The 20,060-nt window shown below is 41.4% G+C and overlaps 1 protein-coding gene across 1 annotated transcript in view; it reads left to right on the top strand.

Annotated features, from left to right (window-relative positions):
* The window catches only part of LOC126481602 (lachesin-like), a 760,765-nt gene that overhangs the window by 597,289 nt on the left and 143,416 nt on the right, over positions 1-20,060 (top strand). Inside the window, exon 5 of the mRNA XM_050105472.1 lies at positions 7,269-7,397. Within this exon, the coding sequence (XP_049961429.1) occupies positions 7,269-7,397 (129 nt within the window). The remainder of the gene's footprint in view (positions 1-7,268; positions 7,398-20,060) is intronic.

Genomic DNA, 20,060 nt, shown 5'->3' with positions numbered 1-20,060 from the left:
CATCTGTTGTTGAAAATTGTAACTACTGTAATTTCGAAAGTTTGTCTGCCAGAAAATGTACTGTTGTCCCAAGCATATTGCAACAAACGGTGTATTTCTATCGCTGCTCGTTTAGTTTTTATTGCCGTTTCAAATATACCGGTCATTTTTGAAACACCCTGTATGTACCCAGTACAAGAGTTCGTAATTGGAGGGAACATCCACGGTATACAGTCACTGTAAAGAAACTTCTAAGGAAACGAAGTTTACTGCATAATAGCTGTAAAACAATGTATAGAGCTATCTATATACAGAGATTCTGAATGAAACGGTTCATAATTGGAGGGAACCTCCATGGTATACAGTAACTGAAAAGGAACTTCCAAGGAAACGAAGATTACTGCATAATAAGTATAAAACAAAGCGTAGGGCTATAGATAGAGAAATGCTGAATGAAACATGTTTGACTGTCAAGAGAGCAATCCATGATGCCTTCAATGACCACTGTAACAGAACACTGTCAAATGACATTTCACGAAATCCAAAGAAATTCTGGTCGTACGTAAATGCTCTTAGTGGCACCAAAGTTAGTGCCCAGTCTCTAGTTAATGACACAGGAACTGAAATTGAGGTCAGCAAAGTAAAAACTGAAATGCTTAAAACCATGCCCAGTTCTTGGAGAAAGGCACGGTTCACAGGCGTTCACAAGAAGGGTAGTAGAATTTATCCACAAAACTACCGACCAATATCCGTATATTCATTTGTTGTAGAATCTTAGGACATATCCTGAGTTCAAACATAGTGAGGTATCTAGAAGTGAATGACCTCCTCAATCACAACCAGCACGTACTTCGAAAACACCGATCATGTGAAAAACAAGTCGCACTTTTCTCACATGACATACTGAAAACTTTGGATCAGGGCAACCAGGTAGATGCAGTGCTTTTTGATTTCTGAAAAGCATTTGATTCAGTACCGCACCTACGCTTATTGTCAAAAGTATGGAGTATCAAGTGAAATTTGTGATTGGATTGAGGATTTCTTGGTAGGGAGGACACAGGATGATGTCTTGGCTGGAGAGTCATTGTCAGATGTAGAAGTAACTTCGGGTGTGCCCCAGGGAAGTGTGTTGTGACTCTTGCTGTTCATGTTGTATATTAATGCCCTTGCAGACAATATTAATAGTAAAATCACGCTTTTTGCAGATGATGCTTTTCGTTTATCCGAGATTTTCAGTTTTCCGTCCAGTATCGGGTCCGCCTTAATCCACATAATTGAGAGCTTTCTGTATTGGCTTATGATTCTGATCGAAAGAAATTTAGAGGAAAATATTTGCAGTTGTAGGTGAGTATTGTTGTACAGCAATGGCTGTAAGTAGGTCTGAAAGGGCATGAATGTACATAAATCATGCGGATATGAGACCACTGCAGAGTGCTGTAAATTTCCCCAGAAAATTCTCTAAATCCTCCGTAGAGACATTTCGTGTTCCTCTTGGGCTGTCAGCTTGATTCAACTTTCGCAGCGCTGAAATTTTATCGATACGAATTCACTCATGCCGGGATTAATACACCGGTTCCCGGCAGATCACCGAAGTTAAGCATCATCGGGCGAGGTCAATACGTGGAAGGATGACCGCCCGGGTCATCATCCTCCACAGCGTGAAGATGTACTGCGAACACTGGTACATAGGGCCCGCGCAATATCGGATGAGAAAAGCCTACAAGGAGAACTTAACCATCTTAAGGACATTTCAAGTAGAACGGATATAACGAGAGTCAAATTCGACCTGCTTTCAGGCTGTATGCACAAACTCAGCAGAGAGAGAACGAAGAGAAAGAGAAGACAATGGCGTACCCGCCTTACGCCGGCAAAGTATCCAACAAAATCAGCAGAATTCTGGCTCGGTTTAGCATCAAATGTGTCTTCCGCCCACCTCCATAAATGCATGCCCTGCTAGATACAGTAAAAGATGAGCTGGGGCTCGGCAAACCGGGTGTTTACCATATTTCGTGTAAATGCGGTAAGGGATACATCGGGCAAACTGTACGGACAAGACGCCAAGAATACAGAAGGCACACTGAACTGAAGCAGACTACAAAATCTGCGGTTGCGGAACATTGCATGGATACTGGAGGTACTATGGAGTAAGCGAAAACGGAAGTTTTACGGCAGGCCTCGTCTTTTTGGGACTGTGTTCTGAAGGAGGCGATTGAAATACGTGTAGCTGATGGGCTGATCAACAGAGACGCCGGGTTCAACCTCAGCAAAGTCTGGGACCCAGCACTCAACCAACTAAAAGCACAGCGCCGACCCAAAGCAACTTCCGCGCCCGACGAAGGCCACAGGACATCTGATGGTCCACAGTTCGCATCCAGCAGCCAGCAGACCGCCCCTCACCAACACCACTCCACGCAGCGCCGCGTGCGGCGGGACACGGGGGAAGTGGTGGAGAGCGATCAGAGTACAAAGGGGAGGAGATTCAGGGAGACGCTCAGTCTGCAGGTATCACCTGAAGATGACGGCAAGGAACGCTGTCGAAATATCGTGGTTTGAAAACGACTGCACCCGGCTGGAGACCCGAGAACAGTACAGACATTTAAGTTGATATCCCACGCTGTCTGTGGCGTCTTCAGATAAATCTTCAACTTGGAATCTTATTCGAACTGAACCCTGATGACCAGCGAAGACATGTCTGGAGAATCCTCGAGCAACGGTGGGATGCTAGCCTGACTGTCACCCGCCATACGGACCAACAACCAGGAGTGATCGCCTGGGATGCAATTTCTTTTCTTAGCAGAATTCCTTTGGTTCTCATCCGCGGCACTCTTACAGCACAGCGGTACCTCAATGGTATTCTACACCCTGTTTTGTTGCCCTTCATGACAAGCCAACGTGAGCTTAAGCTTCAGCAACATAATGCCAATCCGCACATGGTGAGAGTTTCCATTGCTTGTCTTCGTGCTTGTCAAACCCTACTTTGGCCAGCAGGGTCGCAGGATCTCTCCCCAATGGAGAATGTTTGGAGCATTTTGGGCAGGGCCCTCTAAACAGCTCGGGATTTTGACGAGTGAACGCGCCAATTGGACAGAATTTGGCTCGATAATTTCTCAGAAGGACATCCCACAAATCTATCAATCAGTGCCAAGCTGCATAACTGCCTGCATAAGGGCCAGAGATGGACCAATGTGTTTTGAGTTGCTCAATTTGTAAAGCTCTGTGTAACGAATAAATCATCAAATTTCTCTGAAATTGTAATTATTTGTTTGTCTGTACATTTACAGCACATCAACAGATTTCCGACTCATGCGAGTAATTCCTTCGTAGTCGTCGTTTTTGTTTTATCTCGGAGTGTAAACCCGGATGACGGGACAGTGTTTTGAATCGATGCTAACCCAAATACGAGGCTAGTAATTTAACCATCACGCCACCTCTCTCGACACCTAGTCTAGGGTATTTGTTCGTCGGTCTGGAATCCGGATTTTTTGTTTTGTTTCGGAGTGTATTTGTGTGCCCTACCTGATTCTTGATATGATTCATAAATTTTTTAGGCAAAAAGTACCACGTTACTACATTTCGTTAAGAACACAACATTGCATTTTTCTGTATTAAGAGCTAGTTGCCAGCCCTTGTATGAGACAGATATTTTTTTGTGCTGTAACTGATTACTAAAATTTTTTGTCGGATAGGTTTTCCTCACAGATAACTGCAGATACTTCACCTTATACTTTCCGGTGAGGCATTAATGTATAACAAGAGCTGCAACTGTGCTTTTGTGTCCCCCACGGACATAGCGAACTTTCACCCAGGATAATGTGGTTCCTTCTGCGCGTTAGGTAATTTTCGATCCATTCACAAATCTAAACGGAAGTCTAATACTTAACAAATTATCAGTGGAAGGTACCGATGTGGCAAGGAATCCAACGCTTTTCGAAATTCTACAAGTACCTAATCAGCCTGGCTTCATGTACTCGAGGGCCTGAGGATATCGCTTACGAGGAGCGAGTGTTGAGCTTCACATGATTCATATTTTAAGAACCCATTTCGATTCCAGCAAATAAAAATCCCTAGTTCTGACAGATTTTAGCGTCTTGTCAGTAACTGTTTCTGATCAATAGAAGGTAGGGTGCCTGATGCAAAGACCAGAAATTGTTAGTAACTGCTCAAGTATGTCGAATTGCACAAATTTTTCGCAATAGTAAAAAGACACAAAAATATTTTTATGCTACTTAATTTCAACATACTATACTTATATTTACTTTATTTCTGTTGTGAATTTCTGCACCTCTTTTGTTGTGTTCTAATTATGTCGCCCTTAATCGTATTGTTTGCGTGATAGGAGAACGAGCGCGTGAAACCACGTCTTCAATACTCTCGCATCTGGTGGGTGAAGTTTGAGTTTGAAATCAGCTACTAATTAGGCAGTTGTGTGTTACAGCAGCTGCTATTGCTACTGTGAAGCAGCATGATGACTGTCTGTGGAGGATAAGACACAGAATGTTTAACGTGACACCAGGGCTGCTAAGAACTGAGCATTTTTATTTTAGCTTGTTACTCAAAAATGAATTAATAGCCATGGCCGAGGTGAATTATTATTGGTGTATCACTCAAAAACGATAGGAGAGTAGAGAACATTTTGTATGATACTTGCAGTAGCAAGGTGAACTTTTGTCCTCCGGCGTCACTTTTCCATTCAGGTCGTTTTATTATCGATGTCGTGTACACTGATGAGCCAAAGAAACTGGTATACCTGCCTAATATCGCGTAGAGCCCTCGCAAGCATTCAGAAGTGCCGCAACACTACTTGGCATGGACTCGACTAATGTCTGAAGTAGTGCTGGAGGGGATTAACACCATGAATCCTATAGGGTTGTCCATTACTCCGTGAGCGTACGAGGCGTTGGAGATCTCTTCCGAACAGCACGATGCAAGGCATCCCAGATATGCACAATAATGTTCATGTCCGGTGAATCTGGTAGCCAGCGGAAGTGTTTAAACTCAGACGAGTGTTCCTGGAGCCACTCTGTAGCAATTCTGGACGTTTGGAGAGTCATATTGTCGTGCTGGAATTGCCCGAGGCCGTCGGAATGCACAACGGACATGACTGGATGTAGGTGATCAGACAGGATGCTTACGTAAGTGTCACCTGACAGAGGCGTATCTAGACGTATCACGGGTCCCATATCACTGCAACTGGACACGCCCCATACCATTACAGAGTTTCTACCAGCTCGAACAGTCCCCTGCTGACATGCAGAATCCATGCATTCATGAGGTTATCTCCTAACTCGTACATGTCCATCCGCTCGATTCAATTTGAAACGAGACTCGTCCGACCAGGCAACATATTTCCAACCATCAACAGTCCAATGTGACTGAAGTGACTCGTGCGATTAGCCAACCAACAACTTTTATAGAATTACGTGAACAAGTCGAGTAGACATGGCATAACGTATGCCAGGGCAGTATTCGCCATCTGTACGATCGACTGAATGCCAGAGTCAGCGCCTGGATTCCGGCCCATGGAGGCTACATCCTGTACTAACATGCATGTTTTAACACGGGCCGATGCCTGGTACCTCAGAACCGCTTGTGCTGTTTTGATCTATAAATGTAATCGTTAAATGTAGTCCATATGCTCTGTTGCTACAATAAATCTTGAGTGAATTGGAAATCTCTAAAAGAGCGTACTAATTTTTTCCAGCAGCATATACACTGAAGAGCCAAAGAAACTGGTACACCTGCCTAATATCCTGTAGCGCCCCCACGAGCATTCAGAAGTGCTGCAACACGACACGGCATGGACTCGACTAATGTGTTAAGTACACCACGAATCCTCCAGGACCGTCCATAAATCCGTAAGACTATGAGGGGGTGGAGATCTCTTCTGAACAGCATTGTAAGGCATCCCAAATATGCTCGATAATATTCATGACTGGGGAGTTTGGTGGCCAGCGGGCGTGTTTAAGCTCAAAAGAGTGTCCCTGGAGCCGCTCTGAAGCAATATTGGACATGTGGGATGTCACATTGTCCTGCTGGAATTGCCCAAGTGCGTCGGAATGCACACTGGTAATGAATGGATGCAGGTAATCAGAAAGAATGCTTACGTACGTGTCACTTGTCAGAGTTGTATCTAGATGTATCAGCGGTCCCATATCCCTCCGACTGCACACGCCCCACACCATTATGGAACCTCCACCAGCTTGAACAGTCCCCTGCTAACATGCAGGGTCCATGGATTCATGCGATTGTATCCATACCCGTACACGTCCATCCGCTCGATACAATTTCGAACGAGAGTCGTCCGACCCGGCAACATGTATCCAGTCATCAAAAGTCCAATTTCGGTATTGACGGGCCCAGGTGAGGCTTAAAGTTTTGTGTCGTACAGTCATTAAGGGTACACGAGTGGGCCTTCGGCTCCGAAAGCCCATATCGATGATGTTTCGTTGAATGGTTCGCACGCTGGCACTTGTTGATGGCCCAGCATTGAAATCTACAGCACTTTCCGGAAGGGTTGCACTTCTGTGACGTTGAATGATTATCCTCAGTCCTTGTTGGCCTCGTTCTTGCAGGACCTTTTCTGGTCGTAGCGATGTCGGACATTTGATGCTTTACTGGATTCCTGATATTCACGGTATATTCGTGAAACAGTCGTACGGTAAAATCCTCACTTCATCGGTATCTCGGAGACGCTGTGTCCCATCGCTCGTACGCCGACTATAACGCCATGTTCAAACTCACTTAAATCTTGATAACCTGCCACTGTAGCAGCAGTAACCGATCTAACAACTGCGCCAGACAGTTGTTGTCTTATACAGGCGTTGGCTACTGCAGCGGTGTATTCTGCCTGTTTTGAGTACGCATGCTTATACCAGTTCCTTCGGCGCTTCAGTGTATATGTAATATGTGTTGGTAAGGGAAATTTCGAATACTAAATATTCGTCAGCAGTAGTTTCTCCGGGTGGCGATATATGTTGAATAGTCTGTTTCGCATTACTCAGTTGTGATTGTGGACGCTTGCAGAGATTTCGTTCTTAGTAGATTTGAACCCACTTGAATTTTTGCGCGCCTGAGGAGACACGTAATTTACTGATGATAGTTCAAGATAAGTAATATCCAAACGATTACAAGTGTACTCCCACTACGATGTTTCGTACGCTGCTCAGTCTCGATAAACAACATTGAAAGCCAGAAAACTGCATCCTGAGGCGCCCCTGTGCGACTATCCAGGAGACCTTATCACAGCTAAACCTCGTGCCTATCGTAATCTGCATGAACGCGTGTTGCAGTGACCGTGCTGGACGGCGAGCATCTGAACCTGACCCGCATCTCGCGCACCGAGATGGGCGCCTACCTGTGCATCGCCACCAACGGCGTGCCGCCCTCGGTCAGCAAGAGGATCATCGTCGACGTCGAATGTAAGTACGGCGCCCGGCAGCATCCACAGTAACGCCGAAATCTTCAAACGTATCTGAGAGCACATCACAGGCAAATTAGTACCACAACTGTTCGTAGAAGTAAGGACACTGCAGTGTATGATATGGGACGATCACGTTAAATAACTATTACGGAACGCGTATGGAAGACTTAGATTTGTTGGAAGGCTTCTGGAAAATGTAGTGCATCTGTAAAGCAAGTCAATACAAGATGCTAGTGCGACCAGCCCTTGCGTACTGTTCCACTGTTTGCGGTCCTTACCAAATAGGTGTCACAACAGATGCAGAACGATATCAGAGACGCGGTGTTAGTATCGTAACAGGTCGATATATTTCATACGACAGGTATACTCCATACTCCATGTAACAGGAATGTTCGGGAACCATAAATGGGAATCACTGGAGGAAAGGTAACATAATTCTCCCGAAACCACGTAAAGTTAGAGAAACTGTGTGTGCAAAAGATTATACGAGCGTTGTGCTGCCACCTACAACGCACTCCCTTACTTATAGTTCATATATTACGAAGCGCAATTATTATGTTGTAATAACTCATAGTTTAAACAACGTTAAAATTTATAATAAGTTCAAATGCATTGTATTTGCAGATAAGTAGTACTTATCTTGAAACGTTGGTCTCAGGGTCAGGGCTGTTCCCTTTGATCCTGTTTAACCCATTTACAGGAGTTTATCCAGGATCGTTTAAGTGACAAGTTAGGTTATTTTGCTTTTAACCATGTCCTTCTTTTATTTGTAACACAATTCACCATCACATATTTGAAACTTTTCAAATATACATTGTGCAACTTTCAAGAGCCATATAAACAGCATAACCGATCAGAAAACAGTATGTACCAAACTCTATAGATGCTAAACCCGCTCTTAATCAATCTTATCGAACTCTGAACCTATGTGATGCAAATCTGTCACACTTGGCGCCAAAAATACATTATTTATTACGATTCCAACTTCCAGTGCCTTCTAGAACAGGATACAGTTAAAATTAACGTCAACATGACTGTCTTCAATTGATGTTGTTTTGCAGGTTTAATTTCTATCTTCTTCTCTGAAAATAATTATTCAAGCGAAAATTTAAAGCCTCAATGGTTAATAACAAAGGTTGTAAGTTTTGACAATATGGAAAATAAAAGGTTCCTGTGACTTTAAAGAACTAATTTCATTACTGATGGTAAAATTAGAAAAATTGTAAATGAAGACAGAAATTTTATTTACATAAAAATTGATTATACTTACTTACTGTAAATTTGTTACTAGATCATTTAAGTTGACACCTGTGATTACTTATCTTCATGGCACATGATCGATATTACGAAATGGATCGACATGAACAATAAAAAATATTACCACAAAAATAGCTTTTTTGGTACGGTACTCAGATATGTTCATAAATATCTGTAGACGAGAAATATATAATTTCAATAAGAAAATTAACCCAAGTCTGACCAAAATTTATACGGACTCGAATATTTCGGTTAATACGTGGAAGTTCCGAGAAGGCTAGTTTCGTTATATACCATTATACAGTATCTCACTTAGCGAACATGACACTAACATAGCAAAGACTAGGGCACATAAGGAGTCAAATAGACAATCGTTTTGCCCACATTCATTATCCGAGTGCAATAGGAAAGAAAACAGACAGTATGGAGTATCCTCAGCCACATACTGTATACAAACTTGCGGCCTAATTTTGTAAATCTAAATGTAAATACCATGGGTTTAGCGCGTTGCTTCGCTAGGCAGGTTCGTAATGGAAGTAATTGCGAATATATTCAAAGTTATTTCGATGTTCTAGAACCAAAATATAAAAATTAAAGCTGTAAACTCAACACTGACTGTAAGGGGAATTATTAACCATTCATAGACAAAACATAGTCCATAAGGTTTAAAAATAATCCAAGAATGAAAAATAAGGCGGGTGGGAAGGTTTGGACAGAGGGTCGGCACTGTTGATAATCGGTTGACGATATTAGAAGCAGCATAGGAAAAGACAGTAGTTAAACTGCGTTTGATAGTTCAAAATCAGTGAGAAATGTTCATTAGATTCGCGGACTAGCAGAACGTTGCGATTTACGCACTGAATTTGTCAAGTATCCCAAACGAGAGCAAGTGGTGTCTATGACCTTCACTCAGCACGTTCCCAGCTAGTACGGAATAAAACTTTTACAATTTCCAGTTCCGTATCAGTCTACAATCTACTTATTCGCGGAATAGGCAATATCTGTTCTCGCAGACTTCTCTTGGTGTCAACTTCCATGAAATGTTCAACTAGTCATCACGATCCAGAGTTGTGAATAAGAGACCCTCTCCTAGAGCATCGCAACTACAGAATCGAACCATCATACTCAAAGATCTCGACTTTTAAGCAAGTAAAACGAAGTTAGACAACAACACATACTTAGTAATGTAAGAGAGACCGCGAGAAACTGAGAAGCTCACAGGAAAGGTATTAGACAATTTGTGATCGGTTTATGATTGTTAGCTTTTATGGAATCAAGGACATCGATTCTGAGAAACAAGTAAAAAATTATGTCCAGAACAAACACTGGGCATGTAATTGCTGGATGGTAATGCTACAACACACAGATTTCATCTTCAGTCATTGCAGAGATCGATTCTGTTGTTATTCGACACTGCAAGCTTATAAACGCAGCTCTTTCATTGACACAGGCCCGATGGCTTTATATGGTCATTACTAGCTGCAAATAGCCACAGAAATCCTTTCCCAGGCTAGTCTGCTCTTTCAGACGAATCGAATACGTGCCATCACATCTTAATTAGCACCGATGCACGTTGCAGGCTATCGTCGACGATTTACATATGCACACGACTTATTTCAGAAATGCTGTATCTACATAGTCATTCCTTACAACTCTCTAATTCCAATTGTGAATATTTTAAATAAAATACTTGTGTCTTGAATTCCATTCTGATTCACAACAAATGGTCACATATTGCATTATTCATACTAGCGCTGTTACTATCGTTCAATGATTCCTAGACTTAAGCTTATTACAGACAAGTGGTATAAGATAAATGTAAAGAAAATACTGTATGTCTCCACGTTGCCGTAAGCTCTAGACAATGTATGGTTCTGACACTGTGGGAGTAGCCACGAATCTCATCTAACGCTTCATAACACTCTCCCAAAACATGTCACATCTTTGAGAGATGAAAGTAATAAAAAAATTATTAAAAACTGGCGTGTCTAGAAACACGTAAAATGAATCTCATCAAATAACAAACATATCTGATACAATCAATTTTTCTTTGAGACATATGAGTCTCAACTTTATCTATGATAATGATGGAAGCTGAAGAAATGAATTAAAATTTGTGCCACGGCCTTGCAGCTGTGATACCTACTCTGCTACGGTGGTGTAATGGCAGCATATCTCCATTGTAAGTAGGAGACCTGGATTCAAGTCCTGGCCGTGGGACAATTTGTAATTCATTTCTTCAGCTTACATCATTGTCATAAATAATAAATATTTCCCAGAAATTCTGAGAGGCTGCTTTAGTATTAAATTCCCATCCTGTCGTTCACAATAAGGCCGTCAAAATATAGTGCAACATCAAGTATTTTCTGCATTGAGCCACAGGTAAAAGTATACTGTATGATGTTGTTGATTGTGCACACTACGAAGCACTATGGAGGTTTGGGATTAAAACAGAGGCGTAACTGGGCTGGGAGAATGCCCCTGGCACCGAAAAGAAAAAACACCAACAAAAAAATTAACAGGGAAACGAAAAGTTATAAACAGTAAAATTGATCTGTCAAATGGTCATTCATTATATTAAAAGATGGTTACATCTGAAAATCCTTTATAGGTAGAGATATGCAAATTATTTACCTCCTTTATCCGGGTCAGAGCTCAGTCTGCATGAGAAATTGTACTAAATGACTTATGGAAAGGTTATCTTGAACAGTTAATCAGACAACCAACCAGTGAAAATAACGTATTCGGTTCCTTGGTGACAAACGGGCCCTAACTTTTCGGCTCAAACAGATTACAGATTACCTGGACAGTCAATACAAAAAGAGGGTCTCCAGCACTGACTTGGTTGAACATCTATGTACAAAGTTCAGTATTACTATATAACAAACCTTAGATATGTATGTGCAGAGCAAAGTTGTGAGGAATGGTAAGGTCCATAGTGGTTCAACAGCCCTGTTTTAAAGCTGCTACGAAACAGATTTAGATGTAGCCAAAGTCTCACAAACCAAATCTGAACGAAGCCAAAATCAGAGTAAGAAGAGCAGTGTGTGAAGTGTTCAATGAATTCAAAAGCGAAATTCTATCCACAAACTTGACAGAAATACGGAGAAGTTTTGACCTTATGTTAAATTAGTAAGCGAATGGAAACCAGCCGTCCAGAGACTGTGGGACCATCAGGGCAACGAAACAGAGGATGACAGAAAGAAAACCGAAATTGTAGAACATATACTGTATTCGAACTTTGTGAATTGCCTCCAAGAAAACAACGATCAGTTGACAGATAGCACCGATTCGGAAAATGTAGTTCTTGTAAACCCACTTAGATCCGTATTCACACGAAGTAATGAGTCTCATCCACAGGGGATCTCAAACTGACGCAATATTTCTAGATATCCAAAAGGCTTTTGACACCGCGCCTTCTAAACGAATTGCTTGCATATGGAGTACCGTCTTAGTTTTGGAGTCCTGATTTCCTGTCAGGAAGTTCACAGTTCGTAGTAACTGGCGGAAACTCATTGAGTAAAACAAAATTGATATCTTGTGTTCCCTCCACGAAATGTTTTAGGCCCTATGTTGTTCGTAATCTGTACAAACGACTTAGAAGACAATATGAGCAGCCCTCAAACTGTTTGCAGAAGAAATTGTAATTTATCACTTAGTAAACTTATTAGAAGATCAAAATCAATTGTGAAATGATTTAGAAAAATATCTGTATAAAGACAAAATAGCTGTTTAAAGTGTAGACTGGCAATGGCAAGAAAAGGTTTTCTGAAGAAGAGAAATTTGTTAGCATCGAATAAAAATTAATTCTTAGTAAGTATTTTCTGAAAGTATTTGTATCGAGTGTAGCCACGTAAAAAGTGAAACGTGGACGATAAACAGTTTAGAAAAGAAGAGAATAAAGACTTCTGAAATGAGATGCTACAGAAGAATGCTGAAGTTTAGATAGGTAGATCGCTTAACTGATGAGGAGGTACTGAACAGAAGCTGGGAGAAAAGAAATTTGTGGCACAAACGGCCTAGACGAAGGGATCGATTGAGAGGACACATTCTGACACATCAAGGGATCACCAGTTTGGTTTTGGAGGGAAGTAGGGGGAGGAGGAATGGGGAGGGGGGGGAGGGCAAAAACCGTAGAGGGAGACCAAAAGGTGAATACAGTAAGCAGATTCAGAAGAATGTAGGTTGCAGAAGTTATTCGGAGATGAAGAGGCTTCAGTGGAATAGAGTAGTATACAGAGATGCATCAAAACAATCTTCGGACTGAAGATCACAGCAAAAACATGTTTGAATCTAAAAGTCATAATTGACTCTAACTAACGAAAAATGTGAAGTCATCCAAATGAGTAAAAAAAGGAATCGGTAAAATTTCGGTTGCACAATAAATCACACAATTCTAAAGATTGTCGATTCAACTAAATACTTAGGGATTAAACTTACAAATATTATAAAGAGTATCAATCACATAGATAATGTTGTGGATAAAGCGAACCAAAGATTGCGTTTTATTGGCAGAACCCTTAGAAAATGCAACGGGTCTACTGCAGAGACAGCTTACGTTAGGCTTGTCCGTCCTCTTCTGAAGCTCACACATCATACGTAACAGAAATAACAATTTCAAATTGTATTTCATTCCGTCAATAAGACGCCTAGGATTTAAAAGGCAAATCAGTTTACTCAGAAAAATACGAGCTCAGTGCGCAAACTCCGTCTATAATCTTTTACAAATTCTTAAAAAGCCTATTATTTCTTATGATATGTGCACATCGAAAACGTGTTTCAAGATGCAATGTTGACAGACTTCATGTGTTAAATAATATTTACACGAGCGAATGCAGAGAGCACTTAGTAAGGAAAGCTCGTGTGAGAACGTATATTTTGTAGTATTCCAGTTTCCTGTAATTACAAAATTTAGAAAATCCATACACTTCCAGCACAGACAGTCTCAGACAAACTGCCATAAACAATCTGACTGACTGCCGTTACAAAATCATATTACCCTGAATATAACTGAATTGTCGAAGTTCTCCATATAATTAAACATACATGCCTGTGATAATTTGTGTTGTTCGTCCGCAGAGATGTGAAGTCGAGTTAACTCCTGTTCTTTTGGATGCCATGGGTTGTCATTGCTCCGATGTTTGTCGAAGGTTTACCTTCTGACTGCTGTCATTAGTCCGTACACTTTCTGCATTTCACAGTTTTCGTAAGACTTTTCTGAATGGGACGGAACCATTCGTGTTGCTTGCTAGTCGACTCGTCTCAGACTGACGCTAAGCAACGGCGTCAGGTGCTGGAGGGACCTCGGTATTGTTGAGAACTGCGTCACGTCGCGATTTTTTGTTTGCTCTAAGAGGTCGTGCGGAAGAATACACAGCACAATTAACGGAACTATCCAGTGGTAATATCGCGGGTCTTAGCTAACCTGAAGCGATTATAGTAATTAACTCCCTGAGGATAAGGTTCCCTACTGGCAGTTGGTAAGAACAGAAAAAGTGCGGAAAAATGAAAATCAAAAGGAAATGTGAAAAAATTAGTTAGCTCTGTCACCCATAAGAAGTCTTTTGGTATGTTAACATAATCAGAAAATATTTTATCGAGGTCAATGATTAGTTTGTATTAGGACCTGAACATCTGTTACTTGAAACTATAAAAGTTCCTAGCAGTTTACAGTTTCGCCCAGAATGTAGATAAAAATGTAGATGTACTTGCATAAGATGAAAGACCACGAAATATTTATTTTTTCTAACTCAGTGGGCCCTTTTGTACACACAGTAAACTCATTTAAATAATGTAAGCATTTAAGTTATTAAGCACGTACTCTTCATTAGCCGTTCATAATTTTACACTGATATTTACGCTTACGTACTTCTTTGAAATTTTCTTTTTGGTTCTGTTTAGTGCTGCAATACAGTATCATAATGGTGACACGGTGATGATGTCACAAACTTTCAGATGACGGAGAAGGGTAAATGTATCAATTTGAGGTAAGGGATTTTGATCAGAAAACGACCAACTCGAAAGTTGTAAGTTGCAGTCGTTCTGTTACCTGAGACAGTGGAATACACGACCCGGTCCTAAAACTGCATGGATAACACAGAGAATAATTGTGCAGATTGTATTTTTTTTACCGAAATATTAAAAAACAAACAGGCTGTTTAAGTTTGTCAACTATGCAAAGACAAAAAAAGACAGTAGGCAAAAAAGAGTGAGTGGCCTTGTAGTATCATTCCAAGCGCCCATTTCATTCTTCTTTCAAGATAATCATAGAAACATTGGAAATTCTGTTCGATAAGCTGTACTGATGATAGGCTTTCAGTAAGAAGGTATGTGAGAACAGCAGGCGAAAGGTTGCAGTGAACGTTTGTTTGAGATTGTGGGCATTAGAGTCAAAGCATAAGCTGAGGTGGTGAAAGAGGGAAGTCAGGGCGGGAAAATCCCCAAGTGTTTTTAAACAAGTAGTTTGGGAAACTCGCAGCAAACTGAATGTGAATGGCAGAATGAGGATCCGAGCCCTACTGCATACGAACTTGATTCCAGTCCAAACTGCGCCACTTCGTACTCACATGTCTTGGAACATAATTTCCCCAAGGTAGCATTACTTCAACCATCTAGAATTCGAATATACCAATACAATTCCCTGGAAAGTATACCTCAAACATTTCTGACACTAACTGATCATTGAAAGTCGTGATTGGATCCCATACTGATTGTCTCTCTTATGGCTATTTCCAAATTGAAGTGTGCGACACAATGAAATACAGTTTGCAACAGTTGAACAACAAACCACAATTAGAACTAGAATTCTTGATGAAGGAACAATTCCAGCACTCACCCTAACATATCTAGGGGACCAATGGAAAGCTTGAACGCAGACAGATGGATGGAGATGCTGTATTTGAATCCAGTATCGTCCCTACGTGTTGTCATGCTTGCTTTTCCCACAATCTGCGTCAAAGTGTCTTCAATTAGAGTAATTTACTTATGAACTTATGACGAGAGCCGTCAGGTTACAGAAAGGCCTCTGAATCAAATAACTGTCAGTAAATAATCATTCTCAAAGAATACTGCAAATTCGTCGTCGTACGGCCTTCCGAATATAGGTAGATAGATGATGACAGAGATTGAGGGGGGAGGGGGGGGGGACCTCATCAACGTCTGAATCGAATCTGGGTGCCGAGTTAGCAATAAAAAGAAGTGAAGTAGCAGAAGGCGGAGTAGGAACTGAAACTTGACGGTTTGATAGGGTACGTTGTTTTATATCAGTGATTACAAAAGCGAGTCAGATTTATAAACAACTTGGAAGTATCTGCCGATTTATCAGTGTGAATTTTGATCTCTTCTGACCGGATACATGCACTGATTCGGGTGGGAAAGAGTCATAAGGCCATTGTTTTCGTACATCCGTCTTCAAACGGATGGCTCGATAACAGCTGACAATTACTTGTGAAACAATTGTATAACATCGGCAGCTGTTCTCTTTACTAACTATTTATTTTAATGCGACCGCATTAGGTGTCCATTCCACCGTCATCTGGCCCCTCTATGGAAAATGGTGGTCATATAACCAACGGTAATGAACACCACAACAGGATCTAAAATATTAGCATCAGCAAACCCACTTATGTGTGATGCGTATGGTAGGTTGATGGTCGGTGCTAGCTGCATCACACATGAGCAGGTTAGCGGACGCCTATGTTTTAGAGCATTTACGGCATTTATAACCGTTGGTTATATGACAACCACTTGCCATAGGGGTATCTGGCGACAGTGGAGTGGACCACCGGAAACGGCCGTGATTCAATAAATAACAAATACAGACCCACAACTGACAGTGTTACTCCTTGTTTCACTTAAAGCCGTTGCGTCTTCTCCTGAGGAAAGCTAGCCCACAGTTATTGTAACTGGTCCTTCATATCCCCGACACTGGCGCTAGGACGAAGTTGACATCCTAGCTGATCTCACACATGTTCTATCGAGGATAGATCTGAGGCTTTTGCTGTCCGCGGGAGTACGTCAGCTCGCGTAGACAGTTCATGGAGACCCGTGTCATGTGTGAACAGCATTGCCCTGTTGAAAAATAGCAACACTCTGCTGTCATATAAGAAGTAATATATGAGGACACAGGATTTCAGTGCAACTTTTTGTGTTGTGGTTTTAACGGCAGCCTACGCACGAGATGGTAATTCCCTATCCCAGCTGGCGCTATTATTCGACCAATGCTGCGGCAAGACACAGAATGCCGCAGAGAATCAATTCCTTGTTCTCGTATGGCTGACGCAGATGTGAATGGGTTACGATGTGCTTGGTGCACAATATGTCGAACCTCTTTTGTGGTGATGAGATGTGGTCGATCGGAGCCTTGTTGATGAATATGCCTGCTCTCACTCCACGATTCAACCCACCAGTTAAATGGAGATACACAGTGAGGCCCCTTTCAAAACCTGTGAAGTACTGATAACGCTGTCTCAAAGGTGTACGCAACATTTCCATACCCTTCACAGTTATCAGTAAGTATCTGACGCTGTTCACGCCCCTACCAGGCCTGATAACAACACTAAACACGAACAACATTAACGCACCTTGGTGGCTGTTTACTTGTCACAGAATTGCAACTATTTGTGTAATCGCTAATGATGTAAAAAGTTACTCTGACATTTGATCATGTTTTCTGGATACTTCACATTTTTTGTCAGCCTGTGTTACGTACGCAGTCAAAGAGCGGTAGCATGAGGAACCGAATTTCTAAGACCGAAGAACAAATGGCGTACTCATCAATACTCAGCTCGGACTGACATTATGGTACGTTATCAGGAAGAGTGCACAATTACATGAGGGCCCATACTTATAGTGAGGAAAGGCTGATCCTTGGTAGCGTCTGTGAACCATATTGATACCAGCGAAAAACGGTTCAGCACAAAATTTTACGCTAAACTTAGGCATGATTCTTATGAATCTCAGTTTTAAATACGAATAACTATAACCACTCTCATTTACTGACCTTCCCAATGCGCGGTTCTGAGATTTATTCTCTATCATCAGATGAATTTATTTAAATTAACAAGACATGATGATTTTCACGTATGGCTTCTCTGGGCAACCTGTACAAGTGTCTTTCAGTTGATTTTGTATTACACACATTGTCTACAAACTAACACTGAAAGAAACATGGGTATTTGAAAGCATGCCCTCCTTTATTTAACTTTAACTAGGTGTTCATATCAGGTTATGATCATTTTAAACCCTGAAATTTTACCCATTTATATTAAATCTGACCCGCATATAAGGATACGCGATCTGCGATGACTAAAGTTGCTGAGTGGGAGAAACTTTAACGAAACACGACGGAAGGAAGGGGCTTAACCACAGGTAATCAACTTAACCTGAAATTAGAATCCGTTCTGTAGACCTCAGGCGTTTACTGACTGTGAATGTAAAGGAACTTATCTTACAATTACAGTTTGTGCAAGACAAATCTTTTTACCATCTGTGTGCTACACTACCTAATAACCTGAGAAAACCTGAGCTTGTGTGGTAGCAGAAATTATCTCGATGACTCCATTTTCATCGGCACATGTCTCTAAGTTCGACAGCGACTAAACTTACGGATACAGCTGAAAATTCTTACATCATGTAACTGCGAACGTTGCTTAACTCAGGCTGATTCACCTCAACATTAAATACAATTAAGATGAATGGGGAACGTGTCTATAGTATAGTTCTTGAGTGAACACATATAGAGTTTGAATAAAGACCAAGGAACAGTATATTAAATACGTGAAATTCTTACTGAACTCAGATGCAGTATAATGCTCAAAATTCATGCGTATGATAACATGTTTCATGTATAAATACAGTTCAATAGACGACGTGCTTCACATCTTCACCGGATATGACAGACAGAAAAATTACCAAATGTTATTAATTTCTGAAGCATTGACTTTTGTGTGATAGATGAAAAATCCTTTCCCTGTACTAAACCGAAATAAAAGTTTCTCACTTCAGCCGAGATTCCGCAGAACGTTGTATCGGTGACGTACATTATAGCTGGTAATGCCTTCCCACCCGAGACTGTGCTACTTATGCTGAACCTTTCGTGAGTCATCTTAATGAATCGACATGTAAGATTTCTTTCTACGTGTTTTCTGTGAATCGTTCATAGAAGCAGTCTCTCGAAGCAGTTCTTGTAGTGCACTGGATTCTTCAGAAGAGGCACGCAGGCTACCTGTGTATAGTTAATTAACTTGAAATAAGTCCCGGGGTGCCGTTGCGATGCGTTTTTGAGCAAACATCGTAAAACAGTAACACTTCGAAACTATTTCAATCAAAAAGTCAATAAAATTCGAGAATATGGTAAGAGTATGGTAAGACATAATAACAGTCTCTGAGAATCTCCTATCGCCGACTGGCAAGATTGGTGCGCATCCGCAATCTCTTGCTAACATCGTACAACTTCCTAATACTTTCTACATCTTCAGTAGTTTAACATTATTCATTCGTCTACTGAATTAACTAGTTTACTATGTAGCAATGGTTCAAATGGCTCTGAGCACTATGGGACTTAACATCTGTAGTCATCAGTCCCCTAGAACTTAGAACTGATTAAACCTAACTAACCTAAGGACATCACACACATCCATGCCCGAGGCAGGATTCGAACCTGCGACCGTAGCGGTCACGCGGTTCCAGACTGAAGCGCCTATGTAGCAATATTATGGTACTAAAGCCCTAATAACCCATATGCTCCTCCTAGTATCTACCATGTCACAGTTTTAATCCGCTAAGTGACTTACTTTGAAATTGGATACTAGTTCTCAAGTGTTATAAAAGAAGTTGAAATGGGAATCAATGACCTAATGATCCCATAACCAATACGATTGCAAAATATATCGCGAAAAGAAATTTAATTCACTCACCTGAAAGGACACCTAATTTACAATCACGTAAATAGAGCACAATTGTGCGAAAAATGGTTCAAATGGCTCTGAGCACTATGGGACTTAACATCTATGGTCATCAGTCCCCTAGAACTTAGAACTACTTAAACCTAACTAACCTAAGGACATCACACAACACCCAGCCATCACGAGGCAGAGAAAATCCCTGACCCCGCCGGGAATCGAACCCGGGAACCCGGGCGTGGGAAGCGAGAACGCTACCGCACGACCACGAGATGCGGGCAATTGGGCGAAGCCAGAAACGATCTCACCATAACCTAGAACAAAGTATGTTGAATGCACCCATCTTTAGAGGACAAGACAAAGTGTTTATACGTCGGTACGGCACGGAGGTTGTCATGGCTGCAGGATCGGAAGCGTCGCTCTACGCTGTGACCACATGGCTTTCCAAAGCGCATTCTGACCGTCTGGAATCCGACAAACCTTTCTCGTCCCGTGAAGATACA

The sequence above is a fragment of the Schistocerca serialis genome, chromosome 1 (assembly GCF_023864345.2).
Source record: "Schistocerca serialis cubense isolate TAMUIC-IGC-003099 chromosome 1, iqSchSeri2.2, whole genome shotgun sequence".
NCBI classification, from domain to species: domain Eukaryota; kingdom Metazoa; phylum Arthropoda; class Insecta; order Orthoptera; family Acrididae; genus Schistocerca; species Schistocerca serialis.
This window is presented reverse-complemented; position numbering and strand designations above follow the sequence as displayed.